The sequence below is a fragment of the Nematolebias whitei genome, chromosome 8 (assembly GCF_014905685.2).
Source record: "Nematolebias whitei isolate Nwh7 chromosome 8, NemWhi1, whole genome shotgun sequence".
In the NCBI taxonomy this organism is placed as follows: domain Eukaryota; kingdom Metazoa; phylum Chordata; class Actinopteri; order Cyprinodontiformes; family Rivulidae; genus Nematolebias; species Nematolebias whitei.
This window is the reverse complement of record NC_056505.1, coordinates 29,919,513-29,932,796: the sequence shown is the minus strand read 5'-3', so window position 1 is coordinate 29,932,796 and position 13,284 is coordinate 29,919,513. Positions and strand designations below refer to the sequence as shown.

General features: G+C 39.9%; 1 protein-coding gene across 2 annotated transcripts in view; it reads right to left on the bottom strand.

The window, feature by feature from the left end:
- lgi3 (leucine-rich repeat LGI family, member 3) overlaps positions 1–4,233 on the bottom strand; it is a 10,632-nt gene extending 6,399 nt beyond the window's left edge. The window contains exons 1-3 of one of the 2 annotated variants that reach the window (XM_037680574.1): positions 3,927–4,233; positions 2,185–2,256; positions 1,719–1,790 (exon numbers count right to left, since the gene is read on the bottom strand). In XM_037680574.1, coding sequence (XP_037536502.1) covers positions 1,719–1,790; positions 2,185–2,256; positions 3,927–4,129 — 347 coding nt within the window. In that variant the 5' untranslated portion in view covers positions 4,130–4,233. The remainder of the gene's footprint in view (positions 1–1,718; positions 1,791–2,184; positions 2,257–3,926) is intronic. The other variant, XM_037680575.1, reaches the window with a different exon arrangement.
- Between the last annotated feature and the right edge of the window lie 9,051 nt (positions 4,234–13,284).

The following is a 13,284-nucleotide window of genomic DNA, read 5'->3' as shown; positions in this document are numbered from 1 at the left end:
TACATGAACGCTCCTACAAGAACCCTGCAGATGTTGGATGCTGTCTATCATGGTGCACTAAGATTCATAACTGGCTGTGATTATCGTACCCATCACTGCACCCTGTATTCACTGGTTGAGTGGATATCATTAACTTCACGCAGACTCTCTCACTGGTACATTTTCATCTTTAAAGCACTTCTTGGTCTGCTGCCTTCATACATCTCCTCCTACATGTCTCTGTGTGAGTGCAGCTACAGCGTGCGCTCTCAGGACATTATTACCTGCAGTGTTCCCTCAGTGCAGACATAACTAGGCAAAAGGGCCTTCTCCTACTCTTCTCTTGTTTCCTGAAATATCTTACAAAAATATTTGAAGCTCTTGACCTTGACCTCTCTAAGTGGCTTTAAGAATCTGCTGGACTCCTGACAGGGACCAATGCAGACATGTTATGTTTTTAGTTTTCTAAATCACCTCATAATCTAGCTGTTTTTTACTACCATTCCTCTTGATTGTCCTTTTGGTTGCTATTTTGTTTGGATTTGTAAAAAAAAGAAAAAGAAGAGAAACTTAAATTTGTATGCCTATGTCTATTTTATGATTGTCTATTGTTGCTGTTGTTATCCACTGTTGTCATCACTCTTTGTTAAGAAATCAGGTCTCTCTTGTAAATGAGTTCCCAAGGCTCAATGGGATTAACCAGTCTAAATAAAAGTTGAATGATGCTGTCTCTGGTTCAGGACTGGCTGTACTTGAGGAATGAGACATTTGTAGCTCATGTCTAGGATATAATATTTTAATTTTCTAATAATGTTCAAGTTTTCTGAAACACTGAATTTTGGTTTTTCATTATTTGTAAGCCATAATCATCAATATACAAGAAATAAAGAAAAGAAACCGTCCAGAGAACCTGACTTAAATTTGCTGGATCTTTACCTGGATTACTGAGCATGAACTTTGATGGTTTGAACCACTTTGGCTGTGGCTGCCTCAGAGGAGTCGACGGGGGAGAGGGCGGACTCCAGAAACCATCTTATCACCATAAAACTGGTTGGCCTGTGAGTGTGCTGCTTATGGGACTGAGTTTGTTGTGGCTTCTCAGACTGATGAAGTCCTTTGGATGAAGGAGGAAACATTTCAATAATAAAAAATAATAATAAATAAATAAAGTCCAGAGGATCTGACTTAACTTTGTTGGATATTTTACCTGGATTATGAACTTTGAAGAAATAAAGACTTGAAATGTTTCACTCTATAATTAATGAATCTACATGTAATATAATGAGTTTCACTTTCTGAAGTGACTGACAAGAAATATTGAACTTTTTTTTTTTTACCATGTCCTTATTTTTTTTAGATGTACCTGTTTCTCCTGCTGAAGACGAAGGCAGAGCGATGTGCATGTGTGTTTGCTACGGTTGTGCAAAGTTTCTCCACCAAAAAAAATCTCAATGAAACGTTGGGTAAATAATCATTAGCTACAACAGAATAGCCTTTGGGGTCATTCCAATTCAAGATGGCCGTCACAGCTGACTAGTTTAAGAAAAACACAAAAATGACCAACTCAGGTAATTTTACAGAAACTGAGCTAAAACTTGGTGTGGTAGTAGCTGAGAGTTATTTATTTACAACACATCTAACAGATCATGCAAGGTTACACATGATAGACTTAATGATTTATTCCAAATGCTGCTTTAAGAAATGCTAGGCCTTCAGTTAGCATTTAGTTGCACACTCACAGGTACTGCAGGTGAGAAAGACCAGCAAATGCATCATCTGCAATCATAGTGAAGGTGTTGGAGTTCAGGAGCCTGTTGAAGAAAATAAAACGTTAATAAGAGTTAACGTCAGACGTGAGAGAATTTAAACAGTTTTCTATCTTAACATAAATATCACTTAATATAAAGCAAATGGTTTTGAACGATACAATAAGTTCATTTGGAGTGAACACACAGCGACTCACACAACACACACACTGATGACAGCATCTAAAGTGGAGACAGTGGAGTCTGTGTGTGTCCGTGCGGAGCTGAAGGGAGTCAGTCATTGGCAGAGACACTTTGGCCTCTTTACTGTTATGTCACCACTGTGTTCAATAACCATTGGTTTGGAGTGGAGTCCTCTCACTGTTGTCTCATAAAACACGCCTGTGATGTTGTGTGTGCAGAAACATTGTTAACGATGGGGCGTTGTCGGAGCACTCACAGGAACTGCAGCAGGTGAAGGTGGGAGAAAGCTCCCTCTGCGATAGTTGTGAAGGCTGCGTTCACCATCGTCCTGCTCAGACGCAAAGCACAAAAGTCACCAGACATGTCCTCGTGATGACAAGACAGAAGAACGCCAGGCGAAATGCAAAGACACTGAACATAATGTGCCTTGTTATGCCACGTGACGCCAGTATCATTTCAGAAGGTTCATCTTTTAAAACCAGGTCAACTTCTGTCTCCACTTCCTGTCTTTGTTATAAAACAAGGACATCATCAGCCTCTGCTCCTGATTTTCTCTCACTGTTTGAACTTTACATCCACAGGTGATGGAGGTTAATGTGAAATGGACTGATTTTTTTTCCCTAACCCTCTCAGTAAAGCAGAACTTCTCTGCAGCTTCATTACTTGTGCTCCATATATTAACAGTGTTTCTGTGCAGTCGTCAGGATCACATCTCTCTGAGGAGAAGCCGTTCTCCTGCAGGGAGCGAGAGAATCTATTGTTAGTGTTCCTCTCTGGGACTAGATCAGCATTAACTCTCCTATTTTCCTCTGTACATTGTTTTGTGCTATTTAACTATTTCCTCCCTTGATCAAAACATTAAAGTTGATCAATAATGTGCTAACACTTCAGGTTACTGTAATATTTACACTTTTTAAAATGTTTAACTTTATTTAATAAAAAAAAAAAACTCTATAGAAATACATATTCAGTGTTTTCATAAATTGTTCCCTTGACAATCTACTTCAGCACACTTACTCATTTTATTGTCTTCTGCTTATTTTAGCTTTTAGCTGCCTAACTATTTTATTATTTTTACTATTGTTTACTTCGTTTAGCTTTTAGCTACAATTTTACTAATTTTATCTGCTGTTTTGTTCATTTCACTTTTGACATTGGTTTTGTTACTTTTACACATGTTACAAATTTTAGATTAATCATATGTATTGCTGCTTTTAGTGACTGTTCTGCTAAATTTAGTTATTCTTTTGCCACATTTAGCTGCTGTTTTGCCCATTTTAATTTTAGCATTTGTCTTGCTAAGTTATACTGTTTCACTCATTTTAATTTTAGCATGTTTTGTTGCTTTTAGCTACTGTTTTGTTAATTAGTCCTTTAGCATCTGTTTTACTGATTTTTGCTACTGCTTTGCTGCTTATAGCTTTTAGCTACTGTTCTGCTGCTTTATCCTTGTTTTCAGCCCACTTTAGCTTCTATTTCTGCTTGTCATAACTTTAAAAACTCAATTTTAGCATCAACATTTTTCAGATTTCACTCTGGTTTTCATAGAAAATGCAACTTATCTCATTATTTTTGAAACAATTAATGGTTTGATGTGAAAGTAGTTTAAATGTTATTGAAAGAGTTGCACATTAGAACAATGCCTCTGTTGCTTTGTACAGATGTTTTCTTGCCAATGTGTCATTTGCAGTCATTGTTTGGGCTTTTAAAACTAAAGTCTTAAATAAAACTCGACATCCCCACACAGATTAGGTTAATAGAAGGACAGGAGAAAAGCATGAAGTCATGTGAAGGAATAAAACCTTGTCCAGGTACAGCTAGGCTGATGTGGAGAAGCATTTAAATTCACTTTAAATTCATCCAAAGACAGCCAGATGTTTCCTGCATCATTACATAACTGTGGTGACATCAGTGATGTACCAGCCTGCATGCTGCCCACGCTGCACCCTGCTTATATGAACAAGGACGCTTCAGGTGGAGGCTCATATCTGGACTCACAGGGAGATGATCCCGGGGGGGAAGCTCTTGGGGATGGCCTTGGTGTCCACGCAGAAGGCGCTGTCTTTGGTGCAGGAGCAGGTCGCAGGACAACGTGGGACTTTTGGGGCTCTCCTGGCGTCTGATTCCCTCTGAAGGCAGATACACAGACACAGCACCGACAAACACAGCAGCCTCGTCCATTTTGGTCGGAACTCCAGCATCTTTGCGAGGGAGGAGGATAAAAAGAAGGAATGAGAGGAGGGGGAGGAGGCAGCTGTGAGGTGATGAGCTTCTTGAAGTTTCCCTCCTCGGTGGCTTGTTGAGATGCGATGGTTTGTCTGAGTCGAGCAGATCTGTTACAGCTGAGCTCAGGGAGGGAGAGGGGAGGAAGGGAGGGAGGGAGGTGGGAGAGTGAGGGTACTTCTGTGTATCCTCAGTGGGTGGGAGTGTTTTACAGCCTCCCTGGATCTCTGCAGGATGAGCAGGGCCGCTTCTCCTACAGAAGACCTGCAGGCTGATAATTATTCAGAATGACACACACAGAACAGATAAAAACAACAACAACAACAATATGGAAAGAGGAGGGGGGTCTCAACAGGGGCAGAGCTAGAGATTTTTCTTGCAGTGGCAAAGGATGAGGATGAGTTTCCTGCAGGGGGAGGCAGAGTTTATTGTTGCAGAAAAAGTTTATTTTAAACTTAATTTCATGTTTTCAACACAATTTTTCTACAAATATGAATTACACGAACGACAATACAACTTTTAACTAACCACTGCTTGTCACCTATTCAGTAAAGACTCACAACCAGTTGTTTTTCCTCAGACATATATATATATATATGTATATATATATATATATGTATATATACATAATAAGAGGGACACAGTCTATAATGAAGTGAACAGAACAGGTGTTAAACTCATTTTCACCTCAATTTTAAAATTCTGATTCTATCAAAGGGACAACCTCGGACAATATTTTTTGAGAAAAGGGATGAATAAATGTGACATGTTTTACATGATCTATTGTCGTTTTTTTTTTTTTTTACACTTTTCAGTTTGTCAGAGGAGACTCAAGATTGACTAAAGTTGTTCTTACAGGTGTAGAAAATCACTACTTACTAGGGTACAATGAAAATCAGGAAATCTTGAAACCTTTTTAGCTCACATGAGAAAATGTACTGGTCTAGTTGAGTGAAACCATTTTATATTTCACTAGAAGTGTGTGTAAACTCACGCTCCATTCTTCCCCAATTTATGAACAGAAACCTCAACTTGAGGCAGCACCTCCCTCTGAACTTGAAGAGGACAGTCCACCCTGTTCTAACTGAGGACCATGGCCTCTGATTTGGAGGTGCTGGTCCTCATCCAAGCCGTTTCACACTCGACTGCAAACCGCTCCAATGAGAGCTGAAGATCACGGCGAGAAGATCTCAACAGAACCACATCATCTGCAAAGTGCAGAGACAGAATCCTGAGGTCGCAAAACAAAACAGCCCTCTGGCAGCACTGAGATCGACAGATGGATCTCTGCAGTTTCTGCAGTGTTGCAGACGCTGTGCTGGCCTGTTGGGGTGAAGAGGAAAATGAATTTTCTTTGTCTGGACTCTCCCTTAGAAATATAGTGAGAAGTTCAGCTATAAAGGAGAGACTTGGAGTAGAGCTGCTGCTCCTCCACAACAAGAGGAGCCAGTTGAGATGGTTTGGGCATCTGTCCTTAGACATCATAAGGAGGTTTTCCAGGCATGTCTTTTGCAGACAAAAGCAGAATTTTTAAAGGCAGACATAAAAAAGAAAATAAATCAAGCAGAGTCTGCCAGTCCCAAAACAATTGTTATAAAATCTGGCTTCCCCGCTTGGCCTTGACCAGGCCAGCTATCTCAAATTTCTCCCAGAGGTTATGTGAATAATAACGGTCTGCTGATCCTCCCCTCATCCTAACCCCCTCTCCAGAGGACATCTGTGGGCCTTATCAGAACTGAGCCACTGATAGACACTGCACCATCTTTTCAGAACTATGGAACTTTCTGGCAGTGTCCACGAACAACTCACCGCCTTTGCTGACCTCCTCATGCATAAATGTATTGTAGCGTCCAAGCGTATCAAAAAGAGGATCTGATCCACAGTGTAATCCATCCATCCATAAATCCTCTTCAGTGCTCTGATGCCTGCTGTAAGATACTTATTCTGTTGACTAAATGTAGCGACTTCAATCCACAAAAAGTCGCTGCCGGCTGAGTAGAGTTTGCTCTGTGACGCGTCTCCATTAATCCATGCTGAGTCCACCTTGTATTCTGTGTATTTATTAAAACTAACACCATTACTTTTGCCGTCCAGCAAACAGTGTCTGTATTAATTTACATGTTTTTTTTTTTTTTTCATTTAGCCTTTATTTATCCAGGTTAGTCTCATTGAGCCACGAGAACTCATTTTCAAGAGAGACCTGTTTAGGGAGCACATGGTGGGGGTTAAGGGCCTTGCTCATGGGCCCAGAGTGGGGCGAATGAGGGTGGGGGCAAGTGTGGGTGTTTCACCTACCCCACCCACAATTTTGATGTTGTCGGGGCCGGGGCGTGAACCGGCGATCTTCGGATCACAAGCCCACCTCTCTAACCTCTGCGCCACCACTCCCCAAATTAATTTACATGTTGATCAGTTTGACTGAAAAAGATGTCGATCAAAAGTGACGTTTTTAAACTGGCGGTCCTCCAGTGACGGTCAACAGAAAAGTTTGCAAGAGACCCTACTAATCCAGCACCTGATGCTATTACGCAGATCTACTCAGTAATATGTGACCACGCCCCTCACGCAATTACCTGCAGGGTTGGACAAATCTGAACATCTGTGCCACCATAAACAACGCAACACATAGCAGTCATTTTGGCTCTTACATGCATTATGATGTCATTGTATGTTGCGAGGTCTTTTTTTGCAACTTTCACACTGTTCCCTGGCCAGGACATGATGTGAGATATGATTTTTTTTTTTTACCTCCTCCACCCTCTCGTATTCTCTTTTCCTTATCTACTTTGTATTCTGTAACAGGTCTCTCTTGTAAATGAGTCTGCGAGGCTTAATGGGAACTAACCTGTATAAATTAAGGTTGAATGAATGAACCTCCAACTGAAAGAAGACCCAGAACAACCTGGAGAGAATATAGGCTCGTTCATTAAACAGTTCAGAACAACAACAGCACAGACCAGTACGTCTTTATGTTCCCTCTGGCAGTTCATAAATCACAGCTGACGCCTGTACAGATGTGCACTTTCAGAATGAAGCAATCAGTCTAGAATGGAAAGAGGCACGGAGCAGAACTCCTTTGGGCTGAAGTTGAGTGCAACACATTAAATGTGTGTCAGGCCTGTTGTCACTTGGAAAACATAATACATTAATTTACTTTTGCAATCCTTTTTGTGGTTAACTTTTTAAAAACCAACTGCAAAGTTGCTGTGCATCACCATCATAGATGTTCACTTGGTAATAAATCTGTTTGTTGTAGTTTAATCCCCACTTGGTGTCCTCCCAGAAGAACTCAAAAAAAGTGTTGAGATTCCCAAAATGATCAGGTGTAGGAAAAGGGGTTGTAAGCTCAATCATCCAGGTAGATAACAACAAAAAAGATTAAATCATGTCATCTGGACCACCAAAGTTCATGCTCAATAGTCCAGGTATAAAATCCAGCAGTGTTCAGTCAGGTCATCTGGATCGTTTCTTTTTTTGTGCTGAGACGTTTTGTCCGTCATCCAACAAACGTCTTCACTTTAAAACGTTACTAGAACCGCCTTCTTCCATCTGCGTAATATCACTCAAGTTAGAAACATCTTATCTAAAAATGATGCAGAAAAACTGGTTCATGCATTTGTCACATCTAGACTGGACTATTGCAATGGTTTGTTATCCGGTGCCCAAGTACTTCTTTAAAAAGTCTTCAGTTGATCCAAAATGCTGCTGCCAGAGTCTTAACTGGAGTTAGTGGGAGAGATCATATTTCTCCAGTTTTAGCTTCTCTTTATTGGCTCCCTGTCAATAGAATTCAAAATCTTACTTCTAATTTACAAAGCCCTCAACAACCTAGCTCCATCTTATATTTGAGATCTTATTGTTCCATATTTTCCTAACAGAGCACTTCACTCTCAAACTGCAGGTTTACTCACGGTTCCTAAATTCAAAGCCGTCTGCTCCTCAGATAAATAAAGTTAACTTATAATTTTTATATATGAATGTTTCAGTTCAGTTCTCTGAGACGACTTCTGTTGTGACTTGGCGATATGTAACTAAACTGAACTGAATTGAATTTAATTGACCAGTTTCTTTAAGAGAGAAATGCTTGAAACACAGCAATGAAGGCCACTTGTGGGACAGATCTGGTTGGCAGGCCTCAGACTGATGAAGTCCTCCAGATGGGGGGACGAAAGATTTCTCACTTAAAGAAACTGGTCCAGATGACATGATTTAACCTTTTTTGTTGACCAGGTGTAGGCTACTTCATATTTATTACAAAGCTTTGGAGAACAGTCAATCACAAAAGATCAATGCATTTACAAGTACAAACTTATCAATACTTCCACCTGTCTGAGCCCCCCACCCCCTGCACCTTGTCCTAGTGGTTTCAGAACCACTAGGACAAGGTGCACACAGGGAGCCACTGGTGGAGAACATTTTTCAAGGATTCTTATGGAGAATAATCACTGTGTCTACCATAACATTCAAAAGGCTCCAAAATATAAAGATGGCCTCTCCACTATCTTCTTAACGACAGTCATATCCAGAATGATTATAATGTAGACAAAAGATCATGGAAACATTTTATATCATTCACAATAATGGTAAAGGAGCAGAAAAGGTTATAAAATATATATTAATATCATAAGATACAGAGCATGGTGCATGTGTGTGTATAAAACATTCCCTTGAAATGAATGGACCTCAACGTTCAAGCTGCTGCCCCCACGACCTAACTCCAGAACAAGTGGTAGATAATGGATGAATGGATTAAGTTGGAATAGAGATTAGAGTTCTGCACAAATGTTAATACATTTCAGTAGGCTACTGCCAAAATTGTGCTAAATTATTTAGATATTGGTATAAGATTTGTTATGGTAGTAGATGAGAGTCAACAAATATTCTTTGTGCAACCTAACTGCACAAGATCTGTTTTAAAACTTAGCAATTCATTGTTGGAATCAACTGTATCTCATGAACCAGTGAACTGATTTTATTGAAACTCTCAGAAATAGTTGGATCTACATCTACAACTTATTATTTCTGTAGTCAAACCATTTTTTGGCTTCATCCTTTTTCATTGTCAGTCGGTCTCATAAACTCTGACCTGAAGTGTTGATACATTTGTACAAATATAAGAAGCAACAAATTACAGTATTTATTTATGACAGGTTTTCACATTTTGTTGCACGCAGTAACAATATTTGACACCAGAGGGCGCTGTTGGCCATAGATTAAAGTGAGTTTGTGAGTTGTTTTGTTTAATAAGGAGTAAGTGAGCAGTGCCAGGCATCACCAGCTTTCCTGCACAACGACTCTGTTGTTCCAGGCACAGAACAAACCAATGTGTTCTGTCAGCTCGTGGTCTGCAGCATCTGCTCTGAAGCAGCACGCTTTCAGAAACAAATACTTGATTTTAGCTGCATTGTTTACCTCACAAATTTTGGTTATGGTTCCATGTTTTTTTATGTGCATGGACAGATATGTAAGTAAAGGGAATATATTGTTAAGTGAGAGAAGAAAACTCCTCACTGTCTTCCAACGTGTAATGTGAAATAATCCCTCTCTCAAATCCTCACATTTAGAGTATTTCCTGTTCAGCAGCGTTGTTTTTTTGTTTGTTTGTTTGTTTTAACTCTCTCTTTCTTTTGTGCTTTGGTGAGTTGTGAGTTTGTGTTTTGGTGAGTTCTGCTCAGTGAGAATCAGTTCTTGGCAGAGACTGCTCCTTTCTTAAAACTCCACCCAACCAGAGCCCTTGTGGGAACCAGTATAATTGCGTGGCACCGAAAGAGGAGCATGAAGCAGCAGCTGGAGGCCCCAACATGCCCTGTGATGAGCAGAAGGAATCTGACATTAGTCCTCCAAATTCTCTCTGTGCAACCACGCTTCTCAAACCACAGGCCATGGTTTTAAGCACAACTTTAGAGAATACACAGTTTGAAAGATAGTGTTTGTGACATCGCAGCTGGATGAGCTTGTTGTCTGAGTTGACAGCTTTGTATTACGAACACAGACCTAGACAACAAAAAAAGAGAACATACCCTCAGTAGCCCATTAACATCAAGTTACCTGTGTCAAAACTAAAAACAGAGAGAAACTGCATTTTCTGCAAACACGTAGTGTGGAAGCTGACTGCTGAAGACATTTGTGAAGAAATGGAAACTGGGATGTTAAAGCCAAAACACAGTGTCTTGTTACACAGTGTGTAAATCTTGGTCATACACCAAAGTTAGTCATGGAGTTCCTCAGGGTTCAGTGCTTGGACCAATATTCTTTACTTTATATACGCTTCCATTAGGTAAAGTTATTAAACAGCATGGGATAAATTTTCATTGTTATGCTGATGATACACAATTATATTTGTTCATGAAACCCAATGAATCCAATCAGCTATTTAGACTACAAGCATGTCTTAAAGACATAAAAACCTGGATGACCCTTAATTTCTCCTTTTGAACACAGACAAGACTGAGGTTTTGGTTTTTGGATCTGAGCACCTTAGGAATTATTTTTTCAGTCTTTCTCCCTCCTTAGATGGCATTAATCTGTCCTCCAGCTCTAATGTTAAAAATCTTGGGATTATTTTGATCAGGACATGTCTTTTATCCCCCACATTAAAAAAGTTACTAGAACCACCTTCTTCCACCTGCGTAGTATCACTAAAATTAGAAACATCTTATCTAAAAATGATGCCGAAAAACTGGTCCATGCATTTGTTACGTCTAGACTGGACTATTGCAATGGTTTATTGGCTGGGTGTCCAAATACTTCTTTAAAATATATTCAGTTAATCCAAATTGCTGCTGCCAGAGTCTTAACTGGAGTTAGTAGGAGAGATCATAGCTCTCCAGTTTTAGCTTCTCTCCATTGGCTCCCTGTCAAATCTAGAATAGAATTCAAAATCTTACTTCTAACCTACAAAGCCCTCAACAACCTAGCTCCATCTTATATTATAGACCTTATTGTTCCATATTTTCCCAACAGAACACATTGCTCTCAGACTGCGGGTTTACTTGTGGTTCCTAGAGTTTCCAAAACCAGAATGGGAGGCAGATCCTTCAGTTATCAGGCTCCTCTCTTGTGGAACCAACTTCCAGTCTCTGTCCGTGAGGCTGACACATTATCCAGTTTTAAGCCTGCACTTAAGACTCTCCGTTTTGTTAAATCCTATAGTTAGGGTCAGCTTGGGTTTCCTGAGCTGTCCCTTAGTTATGCTGCTATAGACTTAGACTGCTGGAGGACAAACTGACCACAATTTTCACTCTACTACTGTCTTTACTTCCTCAAATGCAACTTCCAACAAACGCATATGAAGCAGACGACAAATGGTATTTTGACTTTCAGAAAATTTGATCTTGTCTTTTTATTTTTCAGTCTCCTAAATATTTGGATGCCTCAGTTATGGACTGATCGAGCCTTCCTCCTTCATGGTTTTACCTGCAAGAGCTGCTGCACAAGATGCAGTTTCTGTTCCTATTAGAACAAATGTTCAGTTTTGCACTATGCAGTGCTTGTTGGTTTTAAATGAAATAAAATGACGTGAGAAAACAAAGTGAAGGAGTTAGATATTCAAGTGTCACATTTTTCTGGAATTAAACCCTCATGAGTGGATGTCTGTGTATGGCACAGCATCCAGGTATGCTGGAATTTGCTCCATCAATGAAAACACTCTATGAACCCTTTTTGACATCTAAACATTGTGTTGATAAGAACACCATCTTGAAGGCAAATATAGTCCGACTAATACAACAAAAACAGCCAAAGGCGTTTTTAGTCAAAGTTTGCTGTGCTCTGCAGCAGCACAGAAGACAAAGTTTGATTATTCATTTGTTTTCTACAAACACCACAACCCTTCACACAGGTCTCAGTCTAAGTAGGATTAGCATATTTTAAAACCTCATTAAGAAAAGTTGAAGCTACCTGTCAGTCTGAGGGCTGAACATTAGAAGCAGCTCTTGTCTGGGTTCAGTTTGGCAAAAGTTAGTCATCAAACATTTGATGTTTTCCTGTTAGCCTCCAGACATATTTATATCCTCGGCTGGCTGAAAGGTACATTTGCTCTTCAAAACCTTTTTTTTACCTCTTCCTGTTTGGACACCTTTCATCCTCACATTGGCCTTCTGGCTGTGGAGGACAGAGGGAAATAAAATTAAAACAGAAGTAATCTAGTTGAACTTTTCTTCATTCCAGTGATGTGAAGACTGAAGTTAATCATGTAGGTACATGTAGCGGAGCGTCTCTCCCCCTGATGGAGTGCAGCTGCGTGCATTATGTCTGCACGCTCCCTGCACTTCTTTACACAAAGTGATTAACCGAGGTGGACAAGGGCACAGATATACAGGTGATTGTAAGGCAGTAAATCAAGAACTTATTCTTTGTACGTCTCCGGGACCACACTTACCAAAAGAAGCCAATAAATCATTTGTCCAAGTCTGAACACATGCTGACGTCAGACCTTATGAGTCACGACTAATGCAGCAGTGGATCCAATAAGGTTAAGTGTTTGTCTCAACACATCAATCGCATCGGATGAGTCTGTCCTTAACCTTGTGGTGTAGAACTGTAACCATGCTAATAGGAAAGATGGGCAACAACGTTTTTGCTTGTTTCTGTGACAGTGTATATCTGTTAGCAAAATATTTCATGAACCACTGGATGTATTTGAATAAAACCTGCAGAAAGTAATTATTGAATGTGCCCCTACAACTGATTATCTTTTTGAGTCAACCATTTCAAAATGGCCGCAGCAGCCAACTGAACCTAGAAAACACAAAAACGGCCATAACTCGGTAAATTTTCCAGTTGTGGGGCTAAAGCTTGGTGTTGTGGTGGCTGAGCATGACCCCCAACGCATACTCTAGTGCTCAAGTGCTAACATTATCTTTTTGAAGTCAACTGTGTCTGCCTGTTAGCAAAACAACTCATGTACCGCTAGGCCATTTTTAATCAAACTTTCAGAAAATAATCTAAAGCTGCACCTTTACAAATTATTTCATTTTGAAGCTAACTCAATTCAAGTCATCCACCACAGCCAGCTGACCTTAGAAAACAAAAAATGGCCATAATTCAGTCAGTTTTACTGATATCGTGCTTGTATTTGGTGTCATTGTAGCTGAGCGCCCTTTGTGATATACACTAAAAGAAAAAGTACAAA